The 14,956-nt window shown below is 39.2% G+C and overlaps 1 protein-coding gene across 1 annotated transcript; it reads left to right on the top strand.

The window, feature by feature from the left end:
• LOC131316807 (pyruvate kinase isozyme A, chloroplastic) lies at positions 1-7,668 on the top strand. Its single transcript, XM_058346255.1, has 6 exons — positions 1-701; positions 3,351-3,441; positions 3,562-3,755; positions 5,022-5,143; positions 5,743-6,221; positions 6,981-7,668. The coding sequence occupies exons 1-6, from the start codon at positions 186-188 to the stop codon at positions 7,280-7,282; spliced, it is 1,704 nt and encodes a 567-aa protein (XP_058202238.1). The 5' UTR covers positions 1-185; the 3' UTR covers positions 7,283-7,668.
• Positions 7,669-14,956: the final 7,288 nt, after the last annotated feature.

A 14,956-nucleotide genomic window follows, 5' to 3' on the forward strand; every position in this document is an offset into this window, starting at 1 on the left:
AGAGACAAGGTTCCATTGTCAAACCCTTCTTCTCTGTTGCCACCTAACTCCACAGGGCGACAACTCCGAAGCTCCGTCTCCGCTCACCTCACTCCTCTCCTTCGCTTTCTCCGCCTCTCTCTCTCTCCGTCTTCACATCACCACACGCAGATTATCACACCCCCTTGCACACATTTCACCCAACCATGTCGCAATCTCTCAATTTCACCACCTCTCCCATCTCAAAGCCCTTCTTCCACTCCAAACCCTACATCGCGCCCTCCGCCACTCCCCACCTCTCCCTCAGATTCCCCAAAAAACCCATCACCGCCTCCCTCTCCGATCTCAACTCACCCTCCTTCTCCGCCCTCGTCTCCCAATTGAAGTGGTCCCCCTCCGACTCGACCTCGATCGAGGTGGACTCGGTGACCGAGGCGGAGCTTAAGGAGAATGGGTTCCGCAGCACGAGGAGGACGAAACTTATCTGCACCATCGGGCCTGCCACGTGCGGGTTCGAGCAGCTGGAGGCGCTGGCGGTGGGCGGGATGAACGTGGCGAGGATCAATATGTGTCACGGGACGAGGGAGTGGCACAAGATGGTTATCGAGAGGGTGAGGAGGTTGAACGAGGAGAAAGGGTATGCGGTTGCGGTTATGATGGATACGGAGGGGAGTGAGATTCACATGGGGGACCTTGGTGGAGCTCAATCGGCTAAAGCTGAGGTGATATTTGGTTAATTTAATATCAACTGGATTTTGGAGTAGTGTGATAAACGAGCCAAACGAACCGAGCATGTGGTTGTTCAAGCTTGATATGAAAAACTTAACGATCTTTGAGTCTAGTTTGTTTATAAGATGAGTCGAAGTATTTGGTTAATATTTGTTGGATTTAGGAGTAGGGTGAAAAACGAGCCAAATGAACCGAGTAGGTGGTTGTTCAAGCTTGACATGAAATACTTAAAGAGCTTCGAAAACATGTTCGAGCCTAGTTTTTTATAAGACAGAGTCGAAGTATTTGGCTAATATATGTTGGATTTAGAAGTAGGGTGATAAACGAGCCGAACAAACAGAGCATGTGGTTGTTCAAGCTTGATATGAAAAAACTTAACAAGCTTCGAAAACATTTTCGAGCCTAGTTTGTTTATAAGGCTAGTAGTTGAAGTATTTGGTTAATGTTTGTTGGATTTAGAAGTACGAGTTTAATAATTACTGATAGGGCTGCAAACGAGTTTAGCATAGCCGAGCTTTAGAATGTTGAGTTTGTTTGTTGGATTTTTAGCGAATTCGAGCTCGAGCATTAGCCCAATGAAAATTTGATGAGACGAGCTAGACTAGGCTTGAGCGGTTGAGCTCAATAAAGTTTGTATTATGTATGTAAATAGGTTCATAGATGTAAGATGAGTTTCATTGCTGTAAGATGAGTTTCTTTTTCGAGCTTGGCTTGTTTCTGAGATGAACTGATCTCAAATGAACTTTAAACGAGCCGATCATGAACCAATCTTGAGTGGCTTGAATTTCTAAACATCATAAGTGGAACAAGCCAAGCAGTAGTTTGTTCAAGCTTGGTTTAACGAGCTTTCAAAACATGTTTGATCTTGGCTTGTTTAATAGACAAACTGATATCTTAAACAAGCTTTAGATGAGCCGATCATGAGTAATTTGAAATTTTTAACGAGTTCCAAAAGATGTTCCAGCTTGGATTGTTGTTTACGTTGTAAAGTGAACACGAACTTGAACTCGAGCGGTTTGGTTCGTTTATAAGCCCAAGGCATAGAATACTAGAGATACAATCTGGTGCAATACTGTTCTCTTGTCTAAATCTTGAGAAAAATTACTAAAGCATACTGTTTGGTTTGGTGGAATGATGTTGGGAGGAACGGAATGATCATTCTTTGGCCCCCAGTGGAATGGTCATTTCTCTAAACTGGCCAACATTAAGTATACTTGTGATGAACATTCTGTCAATTTCCCTCGAAACTAATGTTGAAATGATGAGCATTCAAACGCAATAACTTTCTGTTCGAGCTTCATTCCAGCTAACCAAACACTGCCCTGATGGATAATTGAACCGTGGATTGAAATTAGGCTGATTTGTGACTTTTCTTGACTTGTTCAGCGTCTGCATGGTTATTTTTGGCAAACGCTAGCTGCAATTTGTGATGTTCCTTGATTGATTTGGGTTTGTTCTGATAGAAGAATTTTATTTTATTTTATTTGGCATATAAAGAATATGCCTTTTCGGCTTTTACTGGTCTAGAAGCATAGTGGCAGCAGGCATTGTATTGGAACAGGTTGCACATTTCGAAGAGAATCATGTTTTGTTTGTAACATGTAGAATACCTTTTTGACACATTATGATTATCCAAATTGCACCAAGATTTTTGTTGTTTTGAGTTTTTCCTTCTTCACCAAAAATGCACCAGCCAAGTAGCAAAAGATTGAACACTTGGTGATCGTCTTTGAATAAGGTGGCCTACAGAAATCATAGTGGGAGCTCTGTTGGAAACATACTACCTCAAAATTATGTGAGGCAAATTTTGTCATTTTCTACAGGTGTAGTGGCTGTTGTGCTTCAAGAACGTATTTGTTTAAGAGGGACTACTTTTATTGCTTCTTATAAGTCGTAGTTGGGAGTCACTTAACCCACTTCAAAAGAGATAGGACAACTAAGTTAACTAACTTTTGGCTGGTCAAATACTGATTGCTTTCAAATGTTGGGGTAGTACTAGTGTGACAGTTGTGATCATCAGCAAGGCAATTCTGTTGTAGCTGAGTAGATAGATGCTGCATTTATGCTTGGTTGTAAATGTTGTTTGTTTGTACAAAGTTGATTTGTTACAGGAGGTCCGTAGGATGTTTGATGATTTAGTGCTTTGTTTCAATTTGATTTTAGTACTCCAGGAAGCTTGTGTTCCTTTTAACCTACCAACACCAATAAGAATAGAGAGTACGCTAAAAATTGTTGAATCTACTCCAGTGACGGGAATCACATTGGAGAGAAACCATATACAGTCCAAGGTACAGTGAAGCATATAGGAAACAATTTAAGAGGTCGGTGGAAGTCAGTATTTTAGACATCTTTTCATCCTTCGGAAACAGATGATGCTGAAAATATAAGTCCATCATTTTGCTTCCTTTTTTTAGAAGCTTGGAGAGTGGAGGGGGGTGCTAAGGTTACCAGATTAAGGAAAATCGTTCATTTTAACTTTTTACATCTATGTAATCAACTTGAAGAGGCTATGTGTACTGGCTTGTTCTTCTGTAAAAGTTTACATAGGAATTTTGTCAATGTGGCACACATTTTACAGTAGCATATTGATTCTTCGTTCACAATCATGAATCTTATTCCAATCATTCACTCTTCTTATGCAGGATGGTGAGATATGGACTTTCACTGTTCGTGCGCTTGATTCACCTCTGCCAGAACGCACAATTAATGTTAACTATGATGGCTTTGCCGAAGGTTAAAATTTTATCATATTCTGTTGTAAAAATCAAGGAGTGAACAACTGTTTGGTTTCTATTACATGTTGGCACAGATGTTAAGTTTGGTCTGATTTCGTAATCAAATTTTATGAGGCAGATGTAAAAGTGGGGGATGAACTCCTAGTGGATGGCGGAATGGTGAGGTTTGATGTGATTGAGAAAATTGGTCCAGATGTCAAGTGCAGGTGTACTGATCCAGGACTTTTGCTCCCTCGGGCCAATCTGACTTTTTGGCGGGATGGGAGCTTGGTGCGGGAACGTAATGCCATGCTTCCCACTATTTCATCCAAGGTTGGTGCCTATTTCATTGTCTAAAATGGGATTCTATTGCTCAAGCTGTTAAGTTTTCCCGTTTAAAGTTGAAACTGACCTTTTTAGCTAACTGGCACGATCTAGTGTCTTGATCGTTATGAAGAAGTGTGAATAATGTTGTATTACTTTTAAATTGTCTTGGATCATACAGCCTGAGATAGCAGGTACAACAAAGGCCTTTAGTACTTCCTATCGATGTTTGATGTCAAGGAGGGGACATCCGGACATGGTTTCACTTGCTAGGGATTAGGTCGTAGGGAGAGCACATCATGACACTATCATTCCTTTGGTATTTGTGGTCTTCTAAAAAAGAGATGGCTTCTTATGTATCATCAAGTTCAATCCTCCTCTAATTTGGTCGCACTTGAGTAACATTGTTAGGTCTCTATGTTGCGGCATTTGAGAATGGTATATATTGCTACTACAGGTTTTAATCTTGTGTGAGTCTTCCATACTATCGCAAGTTAGATATGGATATGGAGTTTATTCATGATACCAATTCGCAAATCTAATTTTAAGGGGGAGTTACAAATTTGATACTTAATGAGCTGCATGGTTTGGTATGGTAAGGCCTTCTTGAAGAGGTTTAGGGGCAAAAAGAAGTAATGAAGGTTTAAATCACTGCCATGCATATGGATTACTTAAATTTTGCACAGTTAAATTCCTCTATGGTAATGAGTTATAACAAGGTTTCCTGTTGGAGCCTTTTTGTTACTTAGCATTTGGCGGTGAGTGGTGACTATGTATGCGTTGAGGGCAATAGGCTGGATTAGGACTGCTGGTTAGGGTGGTCAAAACTGATGATCGTTAATCAACTTCTCAGCCTCTCTCCTCAGGATGTCTGATGTAATAACCATTACACTATTTGTTTTCTTGGAAAATTTTGGTGCAGCTTGGAATTTTTTTGTTTGGCAATTTTTCACATTTACAATAACTTCAATCATGCTGAGAAAATGTAATTGGGTTGTACCTGTTCCTATGGGACAAGGAGTCAAACCTATCTTGATCTAGCTGGGTTGACTGGCAGCAGGTGTCTATTTAACATTTGCCTCAGTATTTGGTGCGCGATGCATCTGTAAGGACATACTCTTGGTGCATTCTTGTGTAAGATGTTATTGTGCTTGTGTGACTGTGTCTGCATATGGTTGATGGCATTTGTGCTGCATCAATGCTTTGTGGGCCAAGTATTTTTCTCAATGGCTAGTGTTTTGAATTCTGTCACTCTCAAGCATTCTGTATCTCCAGGATTGGCTGGACATTGATTTTGGGATTGCTGAGGGCGTGGATTTCATTGCAATATCCTTTGTCAAGTCAGCTGAAGTGATTAATCATCTTAAAAGCTATATTGAGGCACGGTCTCGCGATTGGTAAGAACATCTATTATATGTTTGTTCTCGGTGGCCCATAGTTATAATTCAAAGTGATTCTTTTAGTTCCTTTCTTTTTCCTTCTCCTCCTCTTCTGGGTACTAGTAGGAAGTCCTTTGCAAGAACTTCAACATATAGTCTTTCACGCATCCTCTCTACGCTGGGATTGACTAAGCTAGGGCCCAGTTGGGAAAACTGGACCATTTCAATTTCTTTGTAAATCAGTAAAATGCAGGATCAGATTATATGGAGAGATCACAAGGCTATTTATCATCCCATTGTGCATGATCTACTGCTACAGAGTGTTTGCTTCAATGAAATGGGAAGCTAGAATAGAATAGTCATTTTGTTGGAATATCTTTTTGATTTTTTGGTTTTGCTGAAAAGACAATACAATGCACACTATAAAAGGAATGATTAGTCATCAATATAGGTGAATGACCATTCCCTTGGGAGGCCAAGGAATCATCATTCAAGGCCTTCTCAGATCATCCCAGCAAAACAGTAAAGAACTTCCATTTATCCTTCACTCAAGTTTTAAATAAGTTTTTCTTGCGTTCTGATTTTCCTGGAATCTGCATTTTACTGCGATGTTGCAGCGATGTTTCTGTTATTGCAAAGATAGAGAGTATTGACTCATTGAAGAATTTGAAGGAGATTATTCAAGCATCAGATGGAATTATGGTAGCAAGAGGGGATCTGGGTGCTCAGATTCCCCTGGAACAAGTCCCATCAGCCCAACAAGAGATTGTTCAGCTATGCAGGCAGTTGAATAAGCCTGTTATTGTAGCCTCTCAGCTTCTTGAATCTATGATTGAATACCCCACACCCACTAGGGCTGAAGTGGCTGATGTTTCTGAAGCAGTTAGGCAACGTGCAGATGCTTTAATGCTCTCTGGTGAGTCAGCCATGGGCCAGTTCCCTGATAAAGCATTGTCAGTTTTGAGAAGTGTGAGTTTGAGAATTGAGCGGTGGTGGAGGGACGAGAAACGCCACGAATCTATGGAACTACAAGATATAGCATCTTCTTTCCAGGACAGTATATCGGAGGAGATTTGCAATTCTGCCGCTAAGATGGGTAAGAAGTTTTGTTCTTGATTTTCTGAGAAGTATTGTAAATCTTGCAAGTTTTGCTTTCTTTATGTGACAACATAAATAAAACTTGCACCTCATTACATGCTAGGTATAATTTGATGAATTTGTGCTAGGTGAACTTGCTAATTGTCAGCTGAAATGATTGCACTGCCTATTTCAATGTATTGCATGCACCTATTCTGTGTGGGCTCCATATAAAACATGTATCTTGTACTCGGACAGTTTTCTAGTCAGTATGAGTGGACTTCATGGTAAAGCACATTTCCATTTGTGTAAGTAATAAATTCTGCACATTCCCTGGATAACTTTTGTCGCTTTTTTGGCAGTCTAAGTTCCATTATATGGTGTTTCAATCATAATTTGAACTTATGTCATATTAGTATTGGTCAACCTGGGGTTTAAATGTCAGACCTATAATCCCAATTGCGTTGGACGTTTTTCTATATGTAACCACTGTGGTTGTGTTTCTTCTACGTGTGGATGTCTCTTTGAGACCCTCCCACGAGTCCAATGTTCCACTTGTTGCGCCAGATGCACCCTCTCTTTTTTTTGCATGGTCTGGAGTGACCTGGTATTAGATTGAATTTGGTTATGTCCTTGTACTGTATCTTTCAATTTTGCACTATTGGGTCGTGTTTTTGAGGGCTTATTAGTAACTCTGCTATGGTGGCTAAAGTTATCCTTCTCTCTTTTATAGAAGAACACTTTACTTACAATTACTAATGTGGATTTTGATTTCCAGCTAACAATCTAGAGGTGGACGCACTCTTTGTTTACACAAAGGCTGGACACATGGCATCTCTCCTCTCACGTTGCCGTCCCGACTGCCCAATCTTTGCTTTTACAACTGCACCGACTGTTCGGAGGCGTCTGAACCTGCAGTGGGGTCTTATACCATTCCGCCTGAGCTTCTCCGACGATATGGAAAGCAACCTCAATAGAACTTTCGCCTTGCTCAAGGCCAGAGGAATGATCAAATCAGGTGACCTCGTCATTGCTGTCTCTGATATGTTGCAATCCATTCAAGTCATGAATGTCCCATAAGAACAAAATTTATCCCCCTGCTCCGAGTTATTTAGTTTTGCTGCCCTCAGTTCAACAATTTAGTCCATGCTAGAAAAGTAAAAAGAGAGTAATCTCGAGTCATCCCGCTTGTTATCGACTTTCAATCATTGGCTCAGTGACCCGGAGACACAATCGGCATTACTGCATTGGTTTTTACGGGACTCTTTCGTATTGGTGGGTGATACTCCTGCAGAATATTGCCCTAGAAGCATGGACTTGAATTTTCTCGGATTTTGTTACGCTTTTTCGGATATAACTTACAATTATGTAATTTGATTAGTAAGTATCTCTTGTTTATGAAGTGTTGGTTTCATTGTTGTGGAATAATATTTTAGTAGTTGAAAACATCTTGAAGCTTTGTCTTGCGTTACAGCGTCCATTATCCAACTTTAGCTAATCAGCAGAACTATGTTCGAAATATATACTTCCACCTCTGTTGAAGTCCATTAGGATATGTTTGGATTGAGATTTATGAAACTCAGGAGGTAATCCATACTTCACCCTTTGGAAAACATCTACTTTTCAGCCAAAAAAAAATGTCGAAAGGTTGGCTTTCTTGGCTTAATCTGGGATATAATTTCAAAAAAAAAAGGGGTAAAAGTCAAAAAACTTGGGTTATTCTATTCTTTTCGTTGTGACGAATCAATAATCTACAAAAATTTTGTACCAAACTAAAAAATGCAAAAAAAAAAAAAAAAGAGCAAGGACAAGAAGTGCTAAAAGTTAAGCTGAATTCGATATAGAAACTGGGGAAATTATTATTATAAGATGCTAGGAAGGAAACGTAAGAAATACTTTAGTACTTTAGATTTTGGGTTTCCTAGTTTTATTTTTTGAACATCAGAGATTTCATTCGCAAAGCCGAACGGCGACCACCTACACCTCAGCGTGAGCATTTCGATCTTTGACAAATACGGAATACTTTGGTACGAGAGAACAAGAATGGATTCTGTGTTAAGGTTAACTTCGAAGTGGTCGCTTTCCCCAATCATGACGAGTGCCCGTCGATGAACAACCCATCTATCGGGCTAACAACATCTAGGTCAACTTCAAAGTGGTCACTTTCCCCAATCATGTTGGATTCACCAATTAGCAACGAGTGCCCATCGATGAACAACCCATCTATCGAGTTGGAACTTGATCACCAATCTTCAAGCTAAACATCTCCTACGACGATTTCGAAAATGGAAACTTGTTGCCGCCTTCCGTTTCTCACCACATCGACCACTTGGAGTCTTTCTACCGGTGGTAAAAACGGTGGGTTTTTCACAACTGCCGTTGTGAGTCCTACCGTACTTTTAATATTATCATCCGAATCGTTCGTCTTTTAAAGTCCACTTATCTTCCCGCCAAAAAAGAAGAAGCTTAGGGTGTGTTCCACTAACTAAAATAAATACGTGTACTTATTCGATTTCGAATAAGTACTGATTCTTTGAATTAAAGGTATTGTATTGTGAGATAATGACCTGTCTCATAAATCAAAAAATATGTATTTAGAAAATACTAAGAACTTAGCTCAGGGCCTTAATAGGACATTGATAGATCTATCAAAATTTGAATTTAGTTTAAAAAAAAGAAGGTTTCATTCTTTTAAGTGAAATCGTCCATGACCATCTATTAGATAAACCAAAATTTAAATTTTAATATATCTATTGATTTTCAATTAAGTTAATTTTTTTGCATGAATATACAGCATATACTACGCTGTAAGGCCCAAAACGCCCAAAACGCCGGTGATGGAAATCCCACCGTTTCCCCTTAAGTCAATTTATTTAATCTTCAGCACTGGTACAGAAAAGTGGGTTAGGGAGAGTGGAAACAGGTGATCTGAACCCATTAGATACTAGAGCACTACTATGAGCCGGTCATGCACCTACAAAAAAAACCAAATTGGCCTTGCGAGAATCAGCTCAATTTGATAGTGTTTTGCAACCTTCGCATGATGATTTTATGCATAGTTCAAATGATCATGTATAAGATTAGACATTCGAAGTGTTTTGCAACCTCTGTGTGTGTGTGTGTGTGTGTTCATAAGCCTGGTGATAGAAATGAAATGAAGTCAAGAACAGAAATGAAGACAGAAGAAGAGGAGAAAGAGGAATTGTATTGATAGATTGGATCTGGAACAACTGAGAACGTTTGGTCCCTATTTTCTCATTACAAATTACTTGCCCTTTACTCCCTCACCTCTTTCTCTTATACATCGAGCTAAGACTCAACAGAAGAAAAAATAACTCCAGGCCTTCAATGTGCTTTTTGAGTTCCACATCAGATTGCCAAACCTGCTGTTGTTAGCCAATCTGTTTGAACTACTGATATTGCTGCCACACTACATTCTTGTTCAACCGCTTGCCTTGTCAAAGCATCAGCCACTTTGTTCTCCTGTCCATTCTTGAACACAATTTCATATTCATAACCCATCAATTTAGTTAGCCATTTCTGTTGCATTAAGCTGGAAAATTTCTGGTCCAGAAGGTATTTGAGGCTACAATGATCTGATTTGATGACGAAGTGCCTTCCCGAGAGGGAGTGCCTCCATTTATGAACAGCATAAACCACTGCTAGTAACTCCTTTTCATAAGTTGAAAGTCCCAGGCGTTTAGGCGCCAATGCCTTGCTGATATAGACAATAGGAAGCCCGTCCTGCATTAAGACTGCCCCTATTCCAACCCCTGAAGCATCACATTCCAGAACAAATGCTTTGCTATAATCAGGTATGGCCAAAACTGGTGTGGTAGACATAGCCTCCTTTAATGCCTTGAAAGCCAACTCAGCAGATTCAGACCTTTCAAAGGCATCTTGCATCTTTCTTCAATAAGTTATAGTTAAGGGAAATTTTTAAAAATGGTCCCTCTAGTGTGCACGAGTTCTCATTTTCGTCCCTCTACTATTAATTTTATCAATTTTAACCCTTTAGTTTTCATTCCATCTCAATTTCGTCCTTCTCCCTGACGCCGTCCATGAAACAAACGGAATTGAAGGGCAAAATTATCATTTTCTCTCACAGAGGGACCAAATTGAAATTTTATGCAAACCAGAGGGATTGTTTTTAAAATTTTACATTTTACTTTCGTTTTTTGCAAATAAAATAAAAAAGACCATAAGTAATGTATTTGACAACTGAATTATTTTTTATTGGGTAATCAAACTATATTGAAAAATTTATATTTCATTACACATTACAAAAATATTAGAAAATGCACAAATCAACCCCTTAGCTAATGTCTTTGTATCATGTTCTTATAATCTTCTTATTTTTTCACCCAATAAAAAAAATGTTTAAAATCCATGTTTATTTGTTATATGAGTGATCTTATGAGTAAGTCCCAAAATAAATACACTTATACCCATATTTTAATGTATTTGATCTCTTAATATTTAATAGTGTTTCATTGCTTAATTAAACACAATTATAAGATTTCTAAATACTACTGAACAACTTTTTCTTTTAAATCATGTGACAAAAAAAATAACGATAGTGAAAATTCAATTGAAAAAAAAAATACAAGACCAAGACAATTCCATTTGTTTCATTAACGCCGTAAGCGAGAGGGACGAAATTGAGACAGAATGCAAATTAGAGGACTAAAAGTAACACAATTGATACTAGAGGGACGAAAATGAAAATTCATGCAAACTAGAGAGACCATTTATAAAAATTTCCCAATAGTTAATGGTTTGCATTAATGCCTTGTACAAAACGTCTGTAGTAACCTGTTAGGCCCAAAAATCCCCTTAATGACTTAATGTTTGTGGGCCTTGGCCATCTCTTCATGGCATTGAGCTTTACTGGATCAGCACTCACACCTTCATCTGAGATTATGTGTCCCAAATTCTCTAGAGAATTCTGTCCAAAAACACATTTGGACTGCTTTGCAAACAGGTGGTTGGTTTCTAATAACCTCAAGGTTTCCCTCAAGTGATCTAGGTGGTCAGAGTCGTCAGACCAAGACTTGCTGTATAATGTATATGAGGATGTCATAAAAAAACTTTCTGAGGTAGGGTTTAAACACATCATTTATTAGGCTTTGAAAAGTTGATGGGGCATTAGTAACGCCAAAAGGCATCACCAGGAATTCATAATGTCCATCATGTGTTGTAAATGCTGTCTTTGCTATGTCTTCTAGCACCACTCTTATTTGATGATACCCATCTCTGAGGTCTAATTTAGAGAAAACCACTGCCCCATGCAATTCATCTAGTAGCTCATCTAAAACGGGAATTGGGAAGTTGTCCTTGATAGTAAGCTTATTCAGTTCTCTATAATCAACCCACATGTGCAACATGCTGTCCTTTTTAACTAGTAAAACAGGAGAAGAGAAGGCTAACCCTGGGCCTAATGACACCAGCACTTGGCATTTCCTTGACAATTTTTTCAATCTTGTTTTTCTTTTGAGGATTCTTTCACGCTTCTTGTTTTTTTGGTCAATATTCTTAGAGATGATTTTCTGGCTACCCAAGAGTGGAGGTGATTTCTATAAGAAAGAAATACACAGGACCTACTGTATTAATTTCCCCCTTGCCTTCGCTATATCGTGGAGTATTTTGCTGGGTTAATGATAAAGGTTCTTAATGTAGAGGATACTACACTCCGGTGTTCCTTTCAAGCATTTCCATGGTCGACACTCGGCCGTAGTTACTTATTCAACTTCTATAATTACTGAATTTTCCGTTGCCTTCTCCTAGGTATTAAGGCATCTGAGTTCATGTTTCTTTCCACAGTGGTGGCAAAGTACTACCATTACCTTGATTGTGAAGCTAACCTTTTTGGCTTCTATCAAAGTCCTATGTTGGGGTGTCACATCCTTCTTGGTGGTTTCGGTTCACTGGTTCAATGCATCTTTTTTTGGCTCGACTTAGAACACTACAGTTTTTCTTACTTCTGTAAGTATGGACTAAAACCCCTGACCTATTTCACTGTATGCCCTAGCAGAAGTGATTGTACAAGAAGGAACCCTATAATTGAAAGTATCAACATATGTATGTATTCCTTAAGCATATTTGTTGTAAAAATGGAGAGATGTTAATTTTGACTGCTATAGCTACTTATCCCACAGGTTTACCCACGCCCTTTCTATGCGTATGCACACTACGAGAAAACTGTCTTTGATTCCGGTTCTGGAATGACAGGTGCAATCCAGAATGACATAAAAAATTTGGCACAGAACTGGCAGACCATGGCCATTACTGGTAGTGCAGTATATTTCTTTGTGTGACTGAAAGAATCAAAAGAAAGGAAAGAGAGGCAGGTTAAGGCCTTGGAGGAGATCGCCACAGCCATGGAGGAGATCACCACAGCTACTGAGAGGTGCAGTTGGGTTTTTTTAATATAATTTAATCTGCTTGTTAAAAACAAGCCTTTATCTGATAATGCCTTTTAAATTGGTGGACACTTTGTTTAATTGGTTTACAGAGGGGTGAGAACAGACGATGTTTCAATAGTATTTTGTGCTTTTGGTGTCCGTTCAGTTTCAATCGCATTTCTTTGTGATTGCTTGGATTAATGCAAAACCTATTTTGATTGTTTTCCTTTGTTTGATGTCCTTGTTTCAAGGGAAAGGAATCACGGACGACTACTGTGTTCTTGAGTGACACTTCTGGTTGGACTAATGGATATTAGAACAGTACTTAAACTTTAATTTATGTAGCTGAAGACTCGTGTGTCCTAGATTGTAATGCTTTTTGTTGATGAGATTACTGTGAACTGTTCTGTAACACATTAAGCAGTCTTTGTAGTTAAATCTTTATGCACACTGGTGATAGATCTAGCAGACATTTCTCCCAAGGATGAATAGATGGTTGGATGCTTGACTCAGAAAAGTTTCTATAGTCCTTGTAAGGAGAGTAGTATTGTCCACGAACCTTTGTTTTTTCTTGGCAGATCTCTCGTGCTTCTCTGGAAGCAGTCTAGGCTAAGCAGCCGATAATATGTTGTTAGACCTACATTGATCAACTTTATGGGCAGTCTTATATGCGCCATAAAAATCTACTGTTTTGCTCAGATTCTGTTTTGTTGTTAATATCCATGAACTTTTTTTTTTTTTTGGTCTTGCGAGTCTTTTACCATTTTCGGACCGAGCTTATCAGAACACAATGAATCACATCTGCGGGAAAGAAGTTGATGGTTTAAGTTTGAAATAGTAGTAGCTGTGGAGTGTATTTCTTCTTATGCAAACGACGTGTGATATTGTTAGCTATTGATGTCCGACCAAGTTGATTTGCAAAAATGAATCCACATTAGCTGGTTCTGATCTCCGTTGCGCCCATAACAGTTCAAAATTTACATGGAGGATAGGCACCGAAGGGGAGAGGCAGGATATGTACATTCTTTTTCTTTTTTTAACGGAGGCAGGATATTGCTTGATTGCGGTGATCTTGATGCACATGGTTTCCAATGTCAAAACAAAACTTGTGTAGAATCGAGACGTTGGAATTCTGGATTGTTCTGTGCAGCAGAGATGTACCTCTGCTGCATACTTCCACGACTGCATATTTCTGAAAGAAAATTGCAAGGAAGAGCAGCACCCATTGTTCCATAAACAATGGGAAACTAGTATTTACTGTTTTGGTGTTGTTTTAGCTGATCACCGATCTGTTCTAGTCATCTGTTTCTCTAAACGTTGTCTATATCAGAGTAACCTAGCTCTGGTGGAGATGGAGTTAAATGTTTTGCGGGACAAAGCAGGTTTTCAGTCCCGAAAATTGTACTCCAGTTCACCCAGCCATAGGTGAAACATTTGTTGTTCGAGATTGCGGGTTCACAGGTTTAAAGGACAAAATGCCTTCTAAACTCTAGTAATTTGGGAGTCACATAGCACAACTATGCAAATGTTGTGTCACTGATCATCCTTTCCCTCTTAGGATAGGTTTAGGAGTTGCAACTACTAGACTGAAACTCCTTAAAGGGTGGATCTATAAAAGACTCCATTTTAGAGGCTCTTTTTGTGATGAGAACTCTGTGAACATCAGTTGTTTGGTCGAGTCTCAAAACGAACATTACTTTCAGGTGAATGCTAGGCCATTTGAACTAGTCCAGTATAATCAGATGAGTCACATTGCTATGGAGTTCTCATGAAGTGGCCAATTGTGAAGTTGTTGTTGGTTTACACTGCCTGTTTAGACTGTGTTCCCAACCTATTGTTCACAATGTAAGGACAAACACTTGGGAAGTATGAAGTCTAGAAAGTACGTTTCATGAGGGGATAATGGATATGGGGTCCAAAACAGGATAAGACTCATGCCCATTCTCTCTCCAAAATAAAACAAAATTAGTATATCGATAATGAAAGTTCATACTCCTATTTCATTTCATTGGGGACCCTTCCTGCACAAAGAAGATTTGACAAAAAGCTACTAAGAAAGTAGAAATCCAACTAAAATATTGTACTACTAACACCTGCTACCCTAATCCGTAGTCCAGCAACGCATGCGAATAGATGGTAGTAGATTTAAAACGTTTAGTTAAGATTTAAAACGTTCGGTTAAGTGAAGGTATGGTATCCTATCACCTCAGCCAGGCGGTATTGCCTCGTTACATCACATCACTATCTATAAGAGATTCCACCACACCTACGTCGGGGCCGAAACTAAGGTCCCACCACGCGTGGGGTGGTGCTAGGAGCGTGTTTTAAGTCCTAATGGGGGACTGAGGAG

The sequence above is a fragment of the Rhododendron vialii genome, chromosome 2a (assembly GCF_030253575.1).
Source record: "Rhododendron vialii isolate Sample 1 chromosome 2a, ASM3025357v1".
Classification (NCBI taxonomy): domain Eukaryota; kingdom Viridiplantae; phylum Streptophyta; class Magnoliopsida; order Ericales; family Ericaceae; genus Rhododendron; species Rhododendron vialii.